This window comes from Hyaena hyaena, unplaced genomic scaffold (assembly GCF_003009895.1).
Source record: "Hyaena hyaena isolate Hyena2069 unplaced genomic scaffold, ASM300989v1 scaffold_667, whole genome shotgun sequence".
In the NCBI taxonomy this organism is placed as follows: Eukaryota; Metazoa; Chordata; class Mammalia; order Carnivora; family Hyaenidae; genus Hyaena; species Hyaena hyaena.
The window spans coordinates 766,469-786,609 of record NW_024081297.1 but is presented as its reverse complement, the minus strand read 5'-3'; the positions used below and the strand labels follow the sequence as shown (position 1 = coordinate 786,609).

At 38.5% G+C, this 20,141-nt stretch overlaps 1 protein-coding gene across 9 annotated transcripts in view; it reads left to right on the top strand.

Annotated features, from left to right (window-relative positions):
• Positions 1-3,649: 3,649 nt before the first annotated feature.
• Positions 3,650-20,141, top strand: part of PICALM (phosphatidylinositol binding clathrin assembly protein) — a 105,601-nt gene continuing 89,109 nt past the window's right edge. For 3 of the 9 annotated variants that reach the window (XM_039217035.1, XM_039217037.1, XM_039217036.1), the window contains exon 1: positions 3,807-4,005. In XM_039217035.1, the coding sequence (XP_039072966.1) occupies positions 3,876-4,005 (130 nt within the window). In that variant the 5' untranslated portion in view covers positions 3,807-3,875. Of the gene's footprint in view, positions 4,006-20,141 lie in introns of all 9 variants that reach the window. The other 6 variants (XM_039217033.1, XM_039217032.1, XM_039217040.1 and 3 more) reach the window with 5 other exon arrangements.

Here is a 20,141-nt window from a genome sequence, read left to right as displayed (position 1 = left end):
ATGAGCTCACTGTTAGAACAGTATTCAGCACCTAGAACAGTGCCTGACACATAGTGGATGTTCAATACTTATATTTTTGTGATTGAATTAATATGCTACTAAAACAAGGATGGTCCTCCAAGTGGATAATTATGGAATGGACATTATATAAGTGTGAAAAAGTAGGCGGGTTTTATCAAATGAGAAGTTTGGAGTGGTGTTTCCAAATGGGTGACTTCAAATGTTTTCATTCATTCATTCATTCAAGCAGCAATCTACTGTGTGTCTATTTTGCATCAGCCATAATATAAGTAAGAAGATATTTCTGTCCCTCATGCTAGCACAATAAAACAATTACAAAAATAATTAGTAGGAGAATGTATAAGACACTACATGAGTAACAGCAGGAAACCACTGACAACTTAAATGGGTGTGAAAAGGCATGGCATACCCAGGTACAGCCAGTCATATGATACTGGCTAGCGTGCATGTGGGGACTGGGGAAGGATGAGACTTAACAAACCATAGTTAGGTAGGGGCTAGATCATGATGGGCTTTGTACACCAAGTTGAGAGTCCTAAGTTTTATCCTCTGGAGTAGTGCTTGAGGGTACTACTAAAGGGTTTTAATGCAAAGAAAAGATAAATACATTTTAGGTTCAGAAAGATCTGGATTGGAGAGTTGAGGTATGAGAGACAGAAATCAGCTAAGAAGTTATTAGGACAGTCTACATGGGGACGTGATAATAAATCCTAAAGGCTAGAACTAAGGCAGTAGAAGTAATGTTGGAGAGCAAATGGGTTTGAAGGATACAATTAGATTAGGCTAGATAAGAGAAGTAAGAGAAGGAGAGCTAAGAATGAGTCATAGTTTTCTGACCTGGATTTCTAAGCAGGTGGTAAGGCCATTCTTAGAAATAAGAAACAAAGAAGAAGATCCATACGGATTAAGGATGTCTAATGGGCAAGAACAAGAGAAGTCATTAAAAAAAATTTTTTTTAATGTTTATATATTCTTGAGAGAGAAAGAGAGGGACAGAGACAGAGCACAAGCAGGGGACGGGCAGAGATACAGAATCTGAAGCAGGCTCCAGCCTCTGAGCTGTCAGCACAGAGCCCAACGCGGGGCTCGAACCCATGGACGGCAAGATGATGACCTGAGCTGAAGTCAGACAGCTAACTGAGCCACCCAGGCAACCCAAGAGAAGTCATTTTTGGCCATAGAGAGTTTGAAGTGCCTGTGGTACTTCATGTAAAGATATTTCTTGAACAGATTAAGAAAAGTAGAACACACAGAAGACTTAAGCATATAAGACAGGGCAGGCAGGTAGGTAATTCCTATCCTTAGAATACTTTCCAATCATCTTCTAAATTTCTTCATCTTTCTGTTCACCATTGCACATAAACTTCTATAATGATGACTGATTACTTAAAAATTTGTAAAAATGTGTCCTTGAAAAAAAGTACAGTGTTATTTGTAACAGAAGCTAGTTTATTCATAAGGTGAACACGACCACAATTTGAATAAAAGTGGTTTGTAGGAACCTTTTTGGTAAAATAACAGTGAAATATTATCGTATAATGGTCATTCATAGTAGTGCAAAACATACAAACTTCTTGTTGTATACTTAGGAGTAATTTCTAAATTTTTCGTAAGGTTGAAATATTTAGCTATCAACACTGAAATGCCATGCTCATGTTGACTTACTTCAGCAGTGGGTTTACTAGTGCAGAGGCTCCAGTCAACTGGTAGTTCACGCGGTGGAACCCAGAGAAGAGTAGCAAGGGTGGCAGACATGTCTTGAGAAGTGGGTAACTGTACTGCACTATGGACATGGGGCAGCAAACTGGGCACCAAACCGCAGAAGGACTGGAGATGCACTGAAGGAAATTTGAGGCTGGCTTGACAAAGATGAAGCCTGCTGGTTTACGACTATACGTTCTTGGCAAAGCACAGTGCTGCAGAATTTCACCAGCCATAGTGGAAAAAAGGGGGAAATGGAATGGGAGGAGACCACAAAATCTGTGATATGACACATAAAATGTTAACTATTAGCTTTGCATCTTCTAAGAGTCACCAGATTGAAGCACAAATTTTGTATTTGGCTGGCAGATGGTGTACACAGACTTTTGGAGTATGGTAGCATTTCATCTGAAACTAGCAAGACTACGTAGGACTATCACAGTAATGTAACATTCATAGATTTTAAAATTTATCACTAAACCTGAGTTAAATGCAGGGCTCTAACTCTTTTTTGAGAGAGAGCGAGAGCATGTGAGCGCTAGAAAGGGGCAGAGAGAGAGAGGAGAGTGAATCTTAAGCAGGCTCTACTACCAGCACAGAGCACCACTAGGGCTCCATCTCACAACCCTGAGTTCATGACCTGGGCCAAAATCAAGAGTCAGAGACTTAACTAACCAAGCCACCCAGGTGCCCCCTCTAGTTACATTTTTAAGGCTTTCTTAAAGATACAAATCTCATGGAACAGATTCACAGGATAGAGTAATTCCTCTAAAATGATCACAGGTCAGTGTCCAGGTCTCCTTTCCCTGAAAATCTCGTTTACCCTAGAGAAAAAAGGCCAAAGGGAAGAAAGACTAAACCAGAGGAGATGGCGGTAGTGATGTCTCAATTCTTTGAATGGGACTTCTCCATTTACCAGCCCTGTCACTTCCTTCTATGGTCTGGATCTTTAATTACCACAGGAGTCAGCCTTGTAGGGTCAAGCTAATCTCTGTTGACATCATCGTACTACTTCCCTTTTCAAATTCCAGTGAAACTATGTGTTTCCTGTCCTATTTGACACCCTACAAAAAGAACACGGGTTGGCTGGTATCTAAATTTAGTCCGTCAGCAACGTGCCTGACTTTTAAGGGGAGAGATAAACAGAAACAGGTGACAATTACAAGCTTTTCAAACAAAATGAGAAAAAAATCCCAACCCTTCTAGGGTAAGCAGGGAGAGCTTCAACAGTTCCACAGTAGGGAGAGGCCTGCCTGCAGGTTAAGAAAATGGGCCAACGGAAGCGTTTTCCTTTTCCTTAAAACTAGTAGGACGGCTTTCGGGTAGTCCCTCAGCACAATCCTGATTCAGCTAGTTAAGTCCGGGGAGCGGGAGGCTTGAGAGCCCCTTCTCCAAGCGGAGCGGTGAAGGCAGCCGCACCTCCTCTTTGTCAAGATGTTGGTTTCAACCACAGGCACTAGGAGACCCTGGGGGTGGGAGAGGGGAGAAGCGGACGCCACTCCTTGGCGCGCCCCTAGCGGGCCGGACTTGCGACCCCTTTCCCGCCCCTCCCCCGCCCCACCTACCCTCTGTGACCCCCGCGTCCCGCCTCGGGCGACCTGTTGGCAAGAAGCGTCACGTGACGCGGCTGGGCGCACTGCCCCGAGGCAGGCCTCCTGTTGCGCCCGCCAGGCGGGTTCCATCACGTAACGCGCGGGCGCCGCCCCGCTCTTCCCTCGCGGAGCGAGGGAGGACGGGCGTCGAAAAGGAAAGGAAAGGGAAAAGGGGCGGGAGAAGGAAAAGGAGGGGCGGCGCCCAAGTCACGTGACCCGGGACAGCCCGGAAAGCTCCGAGGAGGAGCCTGGCGCCGCCATTTTCCTGCAGCTGCCTGTCCCTCTTGCCCTGCCCGGCTCCAGCTGACCAGGGAAGGGGTGGGCTGAGCTGAGGCGGGGGCAGGGGAGTGCCGGACACTGTGCCTGACCCCGCGGGTGACACGAGCCGGTTCTTTCCCGGCTAGGTGGCAGCGCGCGGCCCTGAGCCCCGCCCCAGGCCGGCAGGCGGAGAAGGAGCCGGTGGGGGTAGGGGGTGCGGTGGGGGGTGGGGGTCCTCCGGCGCTTGGGGGTCCCAGTCCCCGCCGGCTGCCGAGCGGGAGGGGTGGCGGAGGAGCCGCAGAGATGTCCGGCCAGAGCTTGACGGACCGAATCACCGCCGCCCAGCACAGTGTCACCGGCTCCGCCGTATCCAAGACAGTATGCAAGGCCACGACCCACGAGATCATGGGGCCCAAGAAAAAGCACCTGGACTGTGAGTGAAGCCGACCGCGGCCCATGTCCCCGCGTCTGGCGTTCTTCTCTTCTCTTTTCTTACCCCCTTCGGCCGTCTTTCCTTCCCTGCGTCTTGTCTGGCACGTCGGGTCCTGTGTTGGTCCGAGGTGTGTTTTTGCTTCCATCACACCTGCCTTCGCGGATTCCGTTCCGGGTCTAAAAATCCCTGATAAGCCACTCCCCCCCCCCACCCCCATCCCGGATTCCTAGGGGACCCTCGCTCCCAGCCGGTGCGCAACGATAGCCCATCACACCCGACCAACTTGCCTCTGCACCTAGCTTCTCACCTCCCTGCCACCTCTGTCTGCTGCAGCGTTCTGCTTTCCTCCCACCCGTCCCGTGCTTCCTAGTCGCCCTCTCCTGAGCGTCTCTCCGCTTGCTCCCGGTCGGTCTCACTGCCCCATTGTTTCCCCATTAGCTTTCGGGTTCCGTAGACGCCCGGTTCCGTGGACCTACATCCCTATTTCTCCGCAGTCCTGAAGGCGACCTCCCTTGAAGTGATTTCCACTTCCTTTGCTCCACTAGCTTCTGTCCCTTCCCTTCTCAGGTTTCTCTTCCAGCTTTTCTCTCCCGTTTGGGTTACATTTCTTTGCTTCTGTAGCTTCAGTTAGGTTCCTTCGTCTCGTTTTATGTTAGATATATGATACTCAGTACCCGACTTTTATCCCAAATTACTTTCTTCGTGGGAGTGAAAGTAAAGGGATTACGTTTGGTGTAGGGAACGCTTTGTGGGTAGTTGGGATTTTTCATTGCCTTTGGTGGAATTTAATCATTCTATTTTCATGCTTTTTGGATAAGTTGTGACTATCAGGCCCCCATCCTCCGTGTTTCTTTTCTCTAATGGGGATCTGGAAAAGGATTGGCTGATACTGGTATCATTTCCTGGAACTGTTAACCCTGGCGGTTTGAATTTAGAAGGTTGAATGTGAAGTGTGCATTATTGGAATAAAAAATAGATTAATAATCAAAACTACAGTTTACATACATGTTTTTAAAAATGCTAAAAAGGTGATTGATAATACTTGAGTTTGGACTTTTTTTAAAATTTATGCTGGTTATTTGGGAGGACTAGTTTCTCTTATACGGCATATTACTCCATTCACTAACTTACAGACAATTACCAGAGCTAACTCCTCCCAACTTTTTCCAAACCTGGAAGCCGCTTATAATACCCTCATTTTTCTTTCCTTTACCTCGAGGTACAAGTAGCTCAGTGAATTACTCAAGCTTTGACTCAGTGGAGTGACTTAAAACTTTTCAAGAAAAAACACGGAAATAAGCACAATAATAAGTTCCTTTTTAAAATGGTAACTGGACACATTAGCCTGACTGGCTTTTCATGAAAGTTAACTTTGCTTTACTGTTTGAAGCAAGAGTGAGCATGTCCTGAAAGGGAATTCACTGACAGGAGGCCTGTTTGGATTTCTCATTTGGACTTTGGCTGTAAGGTCTGCACTTTTTAAAAAGAAATGTACAAAATGTGAATTCTTCCAAGATACTTTGCTCATGCTCATGAAGTGCTATTAGAACAAGTTATTTCTACAGACAAACCCATTATTCATTGTGGCTTGTTCCTTTACTGTGGAAAGGTAAAAAAAAAAAAAAAATCCTTACTGCTTGGTTCTCTAATGCACTGATTGAGCATGCTCTTTTTAAGTCCTTGCCTGTTTAGAAAATGCAGAATATATTTATTTATTTATTTATTTTTAAATATTTTTATTTTATTTATTTCTAGGAGAGAGAGAGAGAGAGACAGCGTGAGCAGGGGAGGGTCAGAGAGAGAGGGAGATACAGACTCTGAAACAGGCTCCAGGCTCTGAGCTGGCAGTCAGCACAGAGCCCGACGCGGGGCTCGAACCCACTATGGCGAGATCATGACCTAAGCGAAAGTCGGACGCTTAACCGACTAAGCCACCCAGGCGCCCCGAAAATGCAGAATATATTTAAATGGTGACACTTCTATAAATGGAAAGTTCTTTAAAATGTATTGTGAAGCCATACATGATTTTTTAATTAATATTTGGAGTAGATAGTTTTTACTATTTACTTTCCTTCAAGTGACTGCTTGGCTTGCTGTTCCCAATCATAATGGTTTGCCCTAACTTTGTGTTAATTCTTAATTGTTTTGTATTTTTCTTTTTGGTGATGGGTAGGTGAAGAAACTACTTGTTACTGTATGAACAATTTTTCTTTTTATTCACTTCAAAATGATAAATTATAACAATAACATGTATAACATTTAAAAGTCTTCTGCCTATTTCAAATGTAGGAGTAGTTATTTTAACATGTTATCAAGAAGGGCAGAAAATAGGCTAGATTGGGTTAGGAGAGTGATATCTAATTATGGTTTTATTAGTGCTATTCTTTTTCTCTTGTAATAGCTACTGGGATTAGGTTTGGAGGGTAAACTCACATTTGTAGTACTCTGCTAATGCGGTGTTTATAAGCTCCTACTTTAGAACTTGAATATTTCTAGTATTGTGTGATTTTTTTTTTAATCGATATAAATAAGGAGTCACTACTCTAGTTCTGTTCTGTGAGCTTCTAAAATACTACTTTCCCTATATTGTGTTAAATGCCCTTGTAGCCAGTTTTCAGTAATGACATAAATTTATATTAAGTAAAGTCTTGCCAATGAATGGTTTTTCTAAACACCTTCCTTCCCCCACACACTTTAATGTGTTTCCAGAAAATTAAAAGGCTTTCACAGACATTTCTGTGTCTTGACACCATGTACTTCAGGCTTTAATGTAGAGATAATTTTCCCTCTTGTAGGAATTTTTCTTTCTAGTGAGGGCTTAGTTCTTTTGCACCTTTTAATATCTTGAATAACTGTTGCCTACTTAGTTCAACTCAGTGAAAGCAATTTCATGTTTTAAATGTTAGTATTTAACAAAAATATGCTTAGGACTGGTTTTCTCACATAGGCGTTTAGACTGGAGGTGGTTTCTGTGTACTTCACCAAAGTCTTTCCATATTAGGAAGTAATTATTATAACCTAGGTATTATAGCTTAATTCATAGTACATTATATACTTGCTTAAGAAAGATCTTTTGCTTTGGTTATAGGTGGCTGTAGATAATAGTGTTAACTAGGTCCTTAGTGTGAGGAGTTATCCAACTTGAAATATATGTAAAAATAAACATGATTTGCATTTAGTTTCTTACCTCTGATGGTCATAATGAAGATAGAAGAATAGCAATTTCCTTAAATTGGAAAGTGTTCCAATTTACCAGGCACTTATTAACTAACCATTATCTGATTTAACCTTCTCTCATGTCTATGGGAGAGGCAAGCCACATGCTTAGAAAATAGTTTCTACCTCCATTAAAACATCCATAATGATTGAAGTATAAATAAAACACAGTTTTTAAATTTATAAATTCTTAATTTAAAAGACATTCTTATCTAACTTCACGACCTTGAGCCTTATTTTGTTTTTTGTTGTGAATACTTAATTTTCTTTTTTTGTTGTGAATACTTAATTTTCTTTTTTCTATACTTGTTTAACTTACTGTCCTTGGGCATTTACATTGTAACATGTTGCACTGAAACGTAATATTTATGTTAATGGCTATAATGGCTTCACTTTTTTGCCCATATTTTCTCCCAGTTAACTTCCAGGGACACTTCATTTCAGCCATCATCTGCCTTAGATTCTTTTTTATTTGTTTGTTTTATTTATTTTGAGAGAAGGGGAGGGGCAGAGAGAAGGAAAGAGAGAATCCCAAGCAGGCTTCATGCTGTTAGCACAGAGCCCGACAAGGTGGTTGATTCCACAAATTGAACTGTGAGATCATGACCTGAGGTGAAACCAAGAGTCAGACACTTAGCCCACTGAGCCACCCAGGTGTCTTTGCCTTAGATTCTTGACAACAAATTGAGGTCTTGTTCTTATTAGACATCCATTACAGCCATATCTCTATAGTAGATATAGTGTGGGTATTTGTGTGTTGTGTGCTGGATCTATATCCTGCCTAAATTTAGTTGTGGAAACAACTTTTTTAAGAGTTATAATTTATGAATGTATTGAATATGTAGAAACTGGAATTTGTATTTGGATTAGTGGTTTCTATAACCACTGAAAATATATGTGAAATATAAAAAAGTTCCTGAAATAATTACCTTTTTAAGCAAATGTATTGATTTTTAGTGTCTTGATTAATGACATCCAGTGGGTGCTTAGTTTGCATATTGTTAAGAAGGTATCTGATAACTGGGATCTGGTTTATAAGAAGATGCATGTCAGGAAGATATTAAGTGGGAAGTCTGCCCTAAGATGTGTCTTGTTTAGAAATAAAGTAACTGAGAATGGATCTTGTGTTAAAGAGGTAGTTATTTTGTGGTTAATGTATTTCCCTTAAGAATTAATCATATGATATGTATTTTCACTTTTCATTATTTGACCGATTCTGTTCCTTACTATTTAGTCTTTAATAGTTCTGAAATACAGAAAATGGTAATGGAGTCAAATATGTCAAATGGTTATGTAGTAGAACTACACAAATGTAATTTTCTCCCTCATCATACGTAGGTATGTTTCTGAATTGTATATGTTTTGAAAGGGAAACTCAAGAGAATTTGGTATATAAACATTTTGCTAGCTGCCTTATTCATAATTAGCAAATTATTTCTAGAATGCCTTTGAAAAGGAATTAGGCTGCACTGGACCTTTATTTTTTTTTTTTTATATTTTTATTTATTTCTAGGAGAGAGAGAGACAGCATGAGCGGGGGAGGGCCAGAGAGAGAGGGAGATACAGACTCAGAAACAGGCTCCAGGCTCTGAGCTGGCAGTCAGCACAGAGCCCGACGCGGGGCTCGAACCCACGAACCGCGAGATCATGACCCAAGTGAAAGTCGGACGCCTAACCGACTAAGCCACCCAGGCGCCCCGGGACCTTTATTTTTAAAAATACCTAATATTAGACTCTAGACGTTTATTTTTTATCCTTTTAACAAGACTTTTTATGTTTACTATGTTTTTTTTTATAAATCAGAATAGTTTTTAAAGGAGTTTTGAGTTTAATTTAGAGTGGCAGGTGAGAAAACTTAGTAAGAGGTGACTAGGCTTTCTTTTTTCCTCATTCGATTTGTGAAGCATTTATATGAAATATTTAATTAGATGTTTTAAAAGTACATTAATAGGGGCGCCTGGGTGGCTTAGTCGGTTAAGCGTCCGACTTTCGCTTAGGTCATGATCTCGCGGTTCATGGGTTCGAGCCCCGCGTCGGGCTCTGTGCTGACTGCCAGCTCAGAGCCTGGAGCCTGTTTCAGAGTCTGTGACTCCCTCTCTCTCTGACCCTCCCCTGCTCACACTGTCTCTCTCTCTCTCTCTCCTAGAAATAAATAAAACATTTAAAAAAATTAAAAAAAAAAAAGTAAAAGCACATTAATAGTTAAAAATAATCTATTTTAATTACCAGAATTGCTTTAATTTAAATAAATAAAATTATTTATTTTGACCCTGTTATTTAGAATATTTAATGTAAAAGTTTACCACGATGCATAGAAAAGTATTTTCTTTATTTCCAAAATGCTCATTTTTGTGATTTCTCCTTTAAAATCAAAGAACTAAGAAAAATAAACTTAAAGGCTTTTTGGCAAGTGGCTAGAGCCCTACCAAGAAGAAATAGGGTTAGATTTTCAAAGTACATACAGCCTTAGTATTTGCTCTTCCTGTTCTTTTAGTGGCTGAAGTGGCATTTCCGTTACTTTGTGTTCTGTCTCAGTATGTTCCCCGTTAAACTGCTTTATACATTTCTCTAGAGAATTGCAATTTTGGGGTTTGACCTTTTAGAATTTTGTATGTTCATTGTGTATATGGTTCTTTTAATGGAGAAACGTTTCCGGGCAGTCATATTTTACTAATGATTTTCGTTTATAAGGAAATTCTGATGAACCTAAACCTTTGTATTAAAATTTATATTCAGAGTTGTAATTTGCCAGGTTATGGGAAATACAGTATTAAAAACTTGTCAAGTTCTACTAGAAGGTAGTGGCAATACAGCAAGGCATATTCTTTATGTATCAGTTCAGTTTATATTTACTTAATATTCATGTTTATTTTGTGCTGAGCACTCCCTGTACTAAACACTTTACTTACGTTTAGTAACTTTATTCCTTTCAACAACTTTGTGAGATAGGTTTTATTATTATCCCCATTTTACTGAAGAAGGAACTAAGTCACTGAAAAGTGTGTTCAAGGTCACAGCCAGGAAGAGGAGAACTGGAATTTGAACCCAGGTAGTCTAGCATCAGGTTTGTGTTCTCATCTTCCTGTGACTTTTTACATAATGTTTTTCTGTTCCAGGGAATGAATAAACAATATTCGTTTTTTCATGGCAGTGTCTCTTAAAGTGTAGTTCTGGCACTTCTGGGAGTTTACAAGACCCTTTCAGCTTATTTGTGAGGTCAAAACTATATTCGTATACTAAGGCATTATTTGCCTTTTTAAGTTTTATACTTTTGCGAATGTACAATAGAGTTTTCCAGGGTTTATGTGATGTATGATAGTGCAACAGATCGATAGCAGATACAACAGTCCAACAGCTTTCGATTAAGCCAGATAGTAAAAAGTTTTGCAAAAAGGTAAAACAATACCACTCTTGTAAATTTTGGTTTTGGAAAATATAGCTATTTCTCATGAAAACTGTTAGCGTTGGATGAGATTTATTATTTTAAAAAGAATATTTTAAAAATTATTAATTTTAATCCCTAATACAGTAAATATTGATTGAGAAAACCCACATAGATAAAATCTCATTGAGGTCCTTAGTTTTTAAGATTGTAAAGGTTCTGATACTAGAAAATGTAACCCTGAGGAAGAATGTATATTAGAGGCAAGAAAGGCTAATCATAATCAGAAGATAGATTTATGAGGTCCTTTGAACTGAATAATTTGGTAGGTAACAATGACCCAACCTTTGGAGAATTTTGACAAGAGATGTGGCATAATCCTTTATTTCATACTGTTAAGTAGATTGGAAAGAAAGTGTAATGTGACTTGGAAAGGAGACTGCTGGGGGCAAAAAGAATCTAACGGTAATACCTAATTCTTTTCCTAAAAGGCCTTTGTAAAGTTTATCATTCATTAATTGGGACTCCTGGTCCATTTTTCCTCAGTTTTTTACATCTAAGCTATTTCTTTTCAGGCAAGCACTTTATTTATTATTTTTAATTTTAGTGTTTATTTTTGAGAGAGAGAGTGCAAGCAGGGGAAGGGCATAGAAGGGGAGACACAGAATCAGAAGCAGGCTCCAGGCTCTGGGCTGTCAGCACAGAGCCCGATGCCGGGCTTGAACCCAGAAACCGTGAGATCATGACCTGAGTCAAAGTCAGACACTTAACTGACCGAGCCACCCAGGGGCCTCTCAGCCAAGCACTTTAGTTACCAATTATGCCAAAAGTTCTAACCTCCAAACTATTAGCAGTTATTTTTTGGGCACAAAATATCTTCTTTGTCAAAACAGGTACTTCCTTCCTTTTAAACCTTTTCAAAACTAACTTCCTTTCTTTAATACTCACAGTTAAAGTAGCCTCTTTCCTAAAGGCATTATTGAATAATATCCCCTGGTCCTGTCTTTCGAACCTTATTATCACCATTTAAAGTTTATAATTTTGTTAAACAGTGGTTAGTATCATGGTGTTATATATATTTTGGGGGTTCGTGTGTACTTTGTAGAACAGGAACTATACCTTTTTGTGTTGTTTTATATCTTTTCTCAAAGTACCTAATCAGTGACCCTGTGGGTTCTCAGTAAATACCAGTTGTTTACACATAATCTGCCTTCACAGCTCAGACTATTCCATGAACAACTTTGGGACACAGTCACTATAGAGATATATTACAGTAAACATTTAATAATATTTTTATGGTGATTTTCTTAGTTGCAATGAATGGTAATTACCTGGTTTCAAAATTAAATATAAAAGTCATTTGGTAGCATCAATAAAAAAACATAACAAATTGGTGTGTGTTTGATGGAACCCATGAGGCATTAAGAGGGTTAGTTTTGTTGAAATAGTAGGTGATGTTTTCGAAATTTATTTTCACAGAAAAAAAATATTGGGGTTTGTAGTTGCTCCGTTTGAAAACTATATTGAGGCATGTTTTTGAGGATATGTTTTTGAAAGTAGAAATTAATTTTAAGAATTAAACAGGGGACCAGAAATTGATTTGAAATGTTTATCAATTGAGTTGCTTCCTTATATAATTCCAGGAGGTGCTGATCACATTGTAGTCTCTGTGCAGGGGACTTCAAGAGTACTAACTGTATGGCAAACTTATTTTAGATGTAAGGAAGGATAAAGTACACCTAATGTCAAAATGCAAAGGAAAAGAAATGACTGTTTTAGAATGAAGTTTTATGAGATGTAAGGCAAGCGTTGGAGTAGGAGTGATGGTCTTGATAGTAAGGCCACTAAATCTAGGCCATAAGTTGATTCTAGGGGCTAATAGGGATTGCTGAAAGTTTTACTCTGAACACTTGGAATTCTAGCACCAATTTCTAAAATGGTGCTGATAATTTATAGTCATAAACTTAATACCTGAAAGCATCCTAGGGGTTCTAATTTTATTCGAGGGACACTTCTTCCAAATAGTGGTTGAAGCAGCATTGCTTTCCAAATTTCTTCTCTCACGAAAGATTGTAGGCGTGTGTGTGATAAAAAAAAAATGTTACGTGCTGTAATACAGTCATTTGTCTTGTGGATGCTTAATACTAATGTACCATATTTTAAAAACATCTAATGTGTGAAAATCTTGCTGTAATTCAAGTATATACCAAAAACTAAGTAGCAGGATGGTTTTCACACCATCACACCATTCACACAGGATTGGCAGACCTTTGTGATGTACTTGAAACAGTTTGCAGAAATTTGATTCAGGCAGGATATGGAATAATTAGAAATATTATTTTACCAATCCAAATCTAATGTGAAAAAGGAGATTATGAGGCAGTTTTTTTTTCTTCAATTTTGAAATTGAGATGTAATTCATACAACATAAAGTTCACCATTTTAAAGTATATAATTCAGTGCTTTTTTAGTATATTCACAATGTTGTATGTAACCATTACCACTATCTAATTCCAGAATGTTTTCTGTTACCACCAAATGAAATCAAATATTGGTTAGGGAATCACTTCCCCAGTTTCTCCACTTTCATTCTCTGGCAACTATTAATCTGCTTTCTGTCTATGGATTTTCCTCTTCTGGACATTTAATGTAAATGGAATCACACATAAGATGGCCTTTTATGTCTGTCATCTTTTACTTCAATGTTTTCAAGGTTTATGTTGTAGCATGTGAGTACTTCATTCTTTACATAACCTAGTAATATTCCCTTGTGCCACAAAATGCAGCATATCCATTGATGGACATTGGGGTCAGTTACCTCTTGAAACCTACTAAGAATACTGCTATGAACATACCTTGTACAGGAATGTTTATAGCTGTTCTTTCTCTTGGGTATATACCTAGGAGAAGAATTGCTGGGTCATGTGGTAATTATATTTAACTTTTTGAGACATGACCAGTCTTTTTTTCTCTGGCTGCTGCGCCATTTTACATTCCCAACAGCAATGTATGAATGGTATCTTGTGATTTTGGTTTGCATTTCTCTAATAAGTAATGATGTTAGGCATCTTTTATGTGCCTCATGACCTTTGTATATCTTTGAAAAAATGTCCTTTCAGATCCTTTGCCCATGTTAAATTTGATCCTTAGTATATTTTCATACTAAGTTCTTTACATTTTCCGGATGCTTGGTCCTCAAAATGATTTGCAAATATATTTTTTTCCCATCCTGTGGCCTGTCTTTCCACTGTTTATGATAGTGCCCTTTGATGCACAAATATTTTTAATTTTGAAGTTGCAATTATTTTCTTTGACTGTGCTTTTGATATAGCTAAGAAACCACTTGCTAATCCAGAGTTACTCAGATTTATGCCTAAACTACTACTAAAGAGCTTTATAGTTTTTAGCTCGTATTTTTAGGTTTGATCAAATTTTGAGTTAAATTTTTGTATGTAATGTGAGGAGGCAAGGTGGTAGTAAGGAAAATTAAGGGTATTTTTTTTCCCTTCTTCTGAAGTTGTTGTGGGATACAACTCTACCTTGCTCCTGTGTAATACAAATTATAGAGATTCATGAAGGAGAAAAAAGACCTTTTGATGGCAGTTTGGAATACGGACTTGTATAGTTTGTTAACTGATAAATAGAAATATTTGAGAGGCACCTGGAGGCTCAATTGGTTGAGCATCCAACTTCAGCTCAGGTCATGATCTCACGGCTTGTGAGTTCGAGCCCCGCATCAGGCTCTGTGCTAACAACTAAGAGCCTGGAGCCTGCTTCTAATCTATGGCTTTCTCTCTCTGTCTCTCTGCCTGTCCTGCTCATGCTCTGTCTCAAAAATAAATAAACATTAAAAAATTAAAAAAATTTTTCTTAATGTTTTATTTATTTCTGAGAGAGGGAGAGAGAGAGCGAGCGAGCGCGCGCGCGCGAGCAGGCTAGGGTCAGAGAGAGAGGGAGATACAGAATCTGAAGCACCCTCCAGGCTCTGAGCTGCCATCAGCACAGAGCCCGACACGGGGCTTGAACCCATGAACTGTGTGATCATGACCTGAGCTGAAGTTGGCACTTAACCGACTGAGCCACCCAGGTGCCCCAAAGAATTTTTTTTAAAAAAAGGAATATTTGAGGCAAACATTCTTTCAGCTGGATGGATCACTTACTGTAGTCCAATGCACCATTGTTGTTGTTGTTTTTAGGTTCTCAATGTAGTCTTTTATTTTTTTTTAGTTTATTTATTTTGAGAGTGGGAGGGTCAGAGAGAAAAGGAGAAAGAGAATTCCAAGCAGATTGCACTGTCAGCACAGAGCCCAGTGCTGGGCTTGAACTTACAAAATGTGAGATCATGACCTGAGCAGAGATCAGCTACACCCCTCTATGTAGTCTTTTAAATGTGCGAAGAGATAATACTTAGTTGTCTGAGTATCGATAAGAGGTTACTTTTGTCCACACAGAGTAATGTGTATATTTCTATAAACTCTATGTAGTAATTCTTTATAGCTTCTATAATTGCAATTCTTTAAATGAAGAGCCTTTGTGTGTCTTTATTGTGCTAAAAACAGCATGTACAAGCATGCAAAACAAAGATGCCAAATGAATAAAAAGGGAATGAAATTGTCCTGTGGGGTTTCTGATGTGTATTCACACAGTGTTTTAGGTTTTTTTTTTAAATAAAGGAAGAGGACAGTTGCTGTAAAAGTAATAGCCTTTACTCTGAGTGGTGGTTGTTTCAACTTCTCCCGTTTCTATGACCAAGTAAACTCTTTATTGGTTGAAAATGTGAGAAATTATGGAATTTGGGAAATAAATTTCCAGAGCTAGGTAAATGTAAAATTAGAGCAGTTTAACAAAGTATTATTCATTCTAGGACCTACCTATTCTTGGTATATTTAACTTCAAACAGATGGGTTTAAACTAGTCATATTTTAATGGGTTTACTTCTTCTGCTTTCCTTTCCTTCCTTTCCTTCCTTCCTTCCTTCCTTCCTTCCTTCCTTCCTTCCTTCCTTCCTTCCTTCCTTTTATTTATCTATCTATCTATCTATCTATCTATCTATGCATGGTTGTTCAAAGTGAATTCCAAGGCAATCCTTGATTTTAGATTTTGTCTTATCTGCCATAGCCCACCTCTGATAGCAGAATGCCATAAGGCCTTGTTTGCTAAACATTGTGTGCTTTGTTATAAAACATTGGGAAAACATTTAAAGTGCAAATAAAGATACCCAGAAATGAAGTATATGACTTTAATATGCTATATTGAATGAGCCAAGCATTGACCTTGATAGGTTTCTTCCTACTACCCCCTTGCTCTATGCCCTTTCTCTCCTGGTTTTAGGACTCTTTGGTGAATTGCCTGTGAAAATCCAAATTAATTTTCTTTTGAAAGTGAAATGTAGGTAAATCTTTATTTGTGAACTTAATGACTCAAGAGTTAATAATTTTGTGTGAATTTTTCTTGGGGAAGGTCTGAGTACAAAAAGAATTGTTAAGAGCAAATATATATAATTTTTAAAAATTTTTGTTAGTTTGTTAAAATTCCTTAGGGAACTATTAAAATATTTTGCTTGCTCTATGAGCAAGAATATGGGGCAAAAGTCTTGAGATGGAGTTCTGTTTAACATTTAGCAGTACTAGCAGAAACCCTAGTCTGAAGTAATAAGTGGGGTGCTGAGGGAAGGAGATCAAGGTCTAGAGAAGAATGTAAGGATGACACTTGATCCTTATCTTAAAAGGAACATGAGATCTAATGGTAAAAATGTGTAAACAAATAATTGTAATATATTGAGATAATTGCATAATACTTTTTACATAAACTTTCAAAGTAGAGGCTGAAGTAATTACTTTTACTTCAGGTTAGCGACAGCTTCATAGAGGAGCTAATGAGTTTTAAGGACGAATAGTCATTTGCCAGATGGACAAAAGAGTTTCACCTAAATAGTTTATTTAGCACATGGCAATGACAATAGAGACAAGAAAGAGCATTATAATGTTTTTGGGGAAAACTTTGAGTAGTTCTCTATGGTGGAATGCAGACTGTTATTAAGAGTAAGAGATGAGGCTGGGAGGGAGCCATTAAAGGTCTTATTGGGGCAGGAGTTACTTCGATAGATCTGGTCTCTGTAGCCCTTTCCCCCAAATCTTCCTTTTAGAGTCCCCTTTCCTCTTTTTTATTAGCTGCTTTCCTAGCTTTAGATGCCAGTGGTATGGAATTAGGGAAGTGTTCTTTCCTTTTCCTAGGTAATTTGTGGTAGTGTTATTGAAAGGGATAGGGGAGAATGGAATGCACAATCCCATTGCCATTTGTGCAGGGGATTAGATGTCCTTGGCATGTGAAATTGGACTTCTGACTATCGTTATACGTGGTGGTTTGGGTACTAAATAAAATCAGATAAACTGATCTCATGGCTTTTGTGTGGCTATCTGAAAATGAGGTTTTTTGAGTTCCAAATTATGAATGACCTTAAACACAAACTATCATCATGTGATGATAATCACTATGAATAGAAAAGGATTGATAAACCAGTTAGAGTTACAACATTCTTGGAGGCATGTTTGATTTATGTGATTTAACCACTGACATCTATATATCTACAAATGATATATTAATTATCAGTCATTCATAGGTTTTTAAAGCTGGATCTCTACCAAACAAGACTTTATTAGCTAGTTTTGTGTAAATTATTATACTCATTAGCAATTGCATATTGAGTGTCTACTCTGTATCTAAATTATTGTGTTTGAGATTATTGAGAAATCCAAAAGTGAAATTGCTGATCCTCAGTCTAGTAGGGAAGGTGATGTATACAGATAACTGTATTATCTCGTAATGTGAGATAAAGTTCATGTCAGATGTTGTTGAAAATCATAGGAGAGAAAGATACTGCTCTTGATAAGGGAGAGAACTGGACCCTAAATGATAAGTAGTCAGGAACAGTAGGTATTTGAAGTGGGGGAAACAGCATGAGCAAACATTTGAAGGTAGGAAAGCTGGAAGTGTGTTTGGGGAACAAGGAGTCTGTTTAACTCTAGAGGGTGAATGGGGTACTGTGGAGAGAGAAAGAGATTGGTTTGGTAGTAATGAGAAATACAGTTGGAGCATTTGAGGCTAGATTGTGGATAGAGTATGGATTTTAATCATAAAACCTTTAGATATATCTCACCTCCAAGTAGCTTTTGACTACTGTAGAGCTGATTTTCAAAATTGTATTATATCTTTATTTTCTGTCGCTAGTGCTAAAATACAGAAGACAAGGAGTTTGGCTGATCTTGGAGTTGAAAATGGAATTTTGCTGCTTTATGCTTTTTATGTTACTTTGATAATTATAGACTCCATTAATAGTGGCAATATCTAAGGTTTCTGGATTTCTGAGTCCATAGATTGCTCAAGAATTATTGAAAAAGTCTTCCAAACAAGTGATATATACCTAATTTTGATCGGGACATAGAGATTTTATAAAAGTTTAAGGAAACTTTTCAGTCTCTGATGTTACACAAAATCTGATCAAATCAATTTAATTAGGACATAAATTATAGGGATAACAGCTAATAAGATTTAAAGAATCCTTTCTGTCTTGAACACAATCCTTACATAAATTGAGACTCTACTAGTAAAAGGAATTAGAGAATAAATTTTACCATTAAAATGCAATGAAGAATCATGAATGGAAGGCAGGCAATTTGAAGAACTTCTTAGCTAACAGAGGACTTTTAGGGAATGGGATATTGTTAGGAAAAGAAAATCTTTCTTTGAAAAATAAAATTTTATAAATACGTAAGATTGCAGTTGGAAACAGCGCTTCCTTTGTTTCTTAAATTATTAACGTGCTTCAAGAGGAGTAATCCCTGAATTGAAACATGGGAGTGCTGCCCCAGCTCCATTTGACCTTAGGAAAATCCCTTACTTACCTAAGTTGTTTATTTCCTAAACTGGCCTCTCTGATCTGCTGTTATGTGATGATATATATTTGTGCCTCTCTAGCTTTTGGGTTTTTGGTTTAGTGCTTTGGAAACTAAGATTATGGACAGTTTCTTTTTTTTTATTTTTTTTTTATTTTTATTTATTTCTAGGAGAGAGAGAGAGACAGCGTGAGCAGAGGAGGGTCAGAGAGAGAGGGAGTCACAGACTGAAACAGGCTCCAGGTTCTGAGCTGGCATATGAGCTTTTACTTCAGTCTCCAATGGAGTGCCCCACCTACCTCTGTATCATTATTATTTGAAAAACAATTTGAACTTGTATATCTTAACTGTCATTGGGAGGAAGGCGCAGCATTGTTTTTTGTGACTTCGTTTTAGTAGGAGATTGCCAACAAAAATGAGAATTTTCATCTAGCTTTCTTTAAAATGTGAATAATATAAAAGATATTTGATAATAAGAGACTGCCATTAGCCTTTTTATCTATGTCTCAAGTGCTTGCTTTTCTCAATTTTTTCATTTCAGTTAGTCAGGTTGACCATAAGATGTTTATCCTTTTTTCAGGTTTACCCCCTTTGGGCAAGTATGCTTGGGTTGGATGTTTTGGTTTGGTGAAGGATGACTGGACACTTCTATTTCCCACTACTCCCTGCCAAATGAGCCATACCCGGGTAGCATTTGTCATCAAATTGTTCCCCTGTCCTTCGGTAGAGGCCCAGTTTTTCGTTTTCTTTCTTAACTCTGTGCATGTTTATCTCCTGAAAACAGGCTACTCTTCGTTATTTATCCAGGTATCCCCAGTACCCAGAATGTAATGCTTAGTATAATTACTTGTGTAATAGTACCTTAGTAAATATTAAATAAATCTTTTTAACTATTTTATTTTTTTATTTTATTTTTTAATATATTTTTTATTTCTTTCTAGGAGAGAGAAAGAGAGACAGCGTAAGCAGGGGAGGGTCAGAGAGAGAGGGAGATACAGACTCTGAAATTGGCTCCAGGCTCTGAGCTGGCAGTCAGCACAGAGCCCGACGCGGGGCTCGAACCCACAAACCGCGAGATCATGACCTAAGCGAAAGTTGGATGCTTAACCGACTAAGCCACCCAGGCGCCCCTAAATAAATATTTAATGGAGGTAATGGACTTAGTGTACTGAGGTAGTGTACTAGTTAATCAACAGGTTTTTTTTTTTTTTTTTTAAATGTGAAGTACTTCTTGGATGTAATTCATCTTTATATTGAAAATACCTAGATCTTTAGGCTTGGTCTTGAGCTAGTTGGATCACTTGATCAGATCATAGTGTTTGTTCCAGGATTATGAATTGATACTTGAGAAAATGTAAGGATGGTGATCCCTTAACTATTGTGGTAGACTGAATAATCTCCACCTGGTAATTGTCTTGCCTTTGGTGGCTGTTGATCATAATGGGAGATCAGTTTTTGGTATATAATGGAGTATGACTAATCCATCACCATGTGCTCTTTTTTTTTTTTTTTTAAAGTTTTTTTTTTTTTTTTTATTATTTTTATTTCTTTCTAGGAGAGAGAGAGACAGCGTGAGCAGGGGAGGGTCAGAGAGAGAGGGAGTCACAGACTGAAACAGGCTCCAGGCTCTGTGCTGGCAGTCAGCA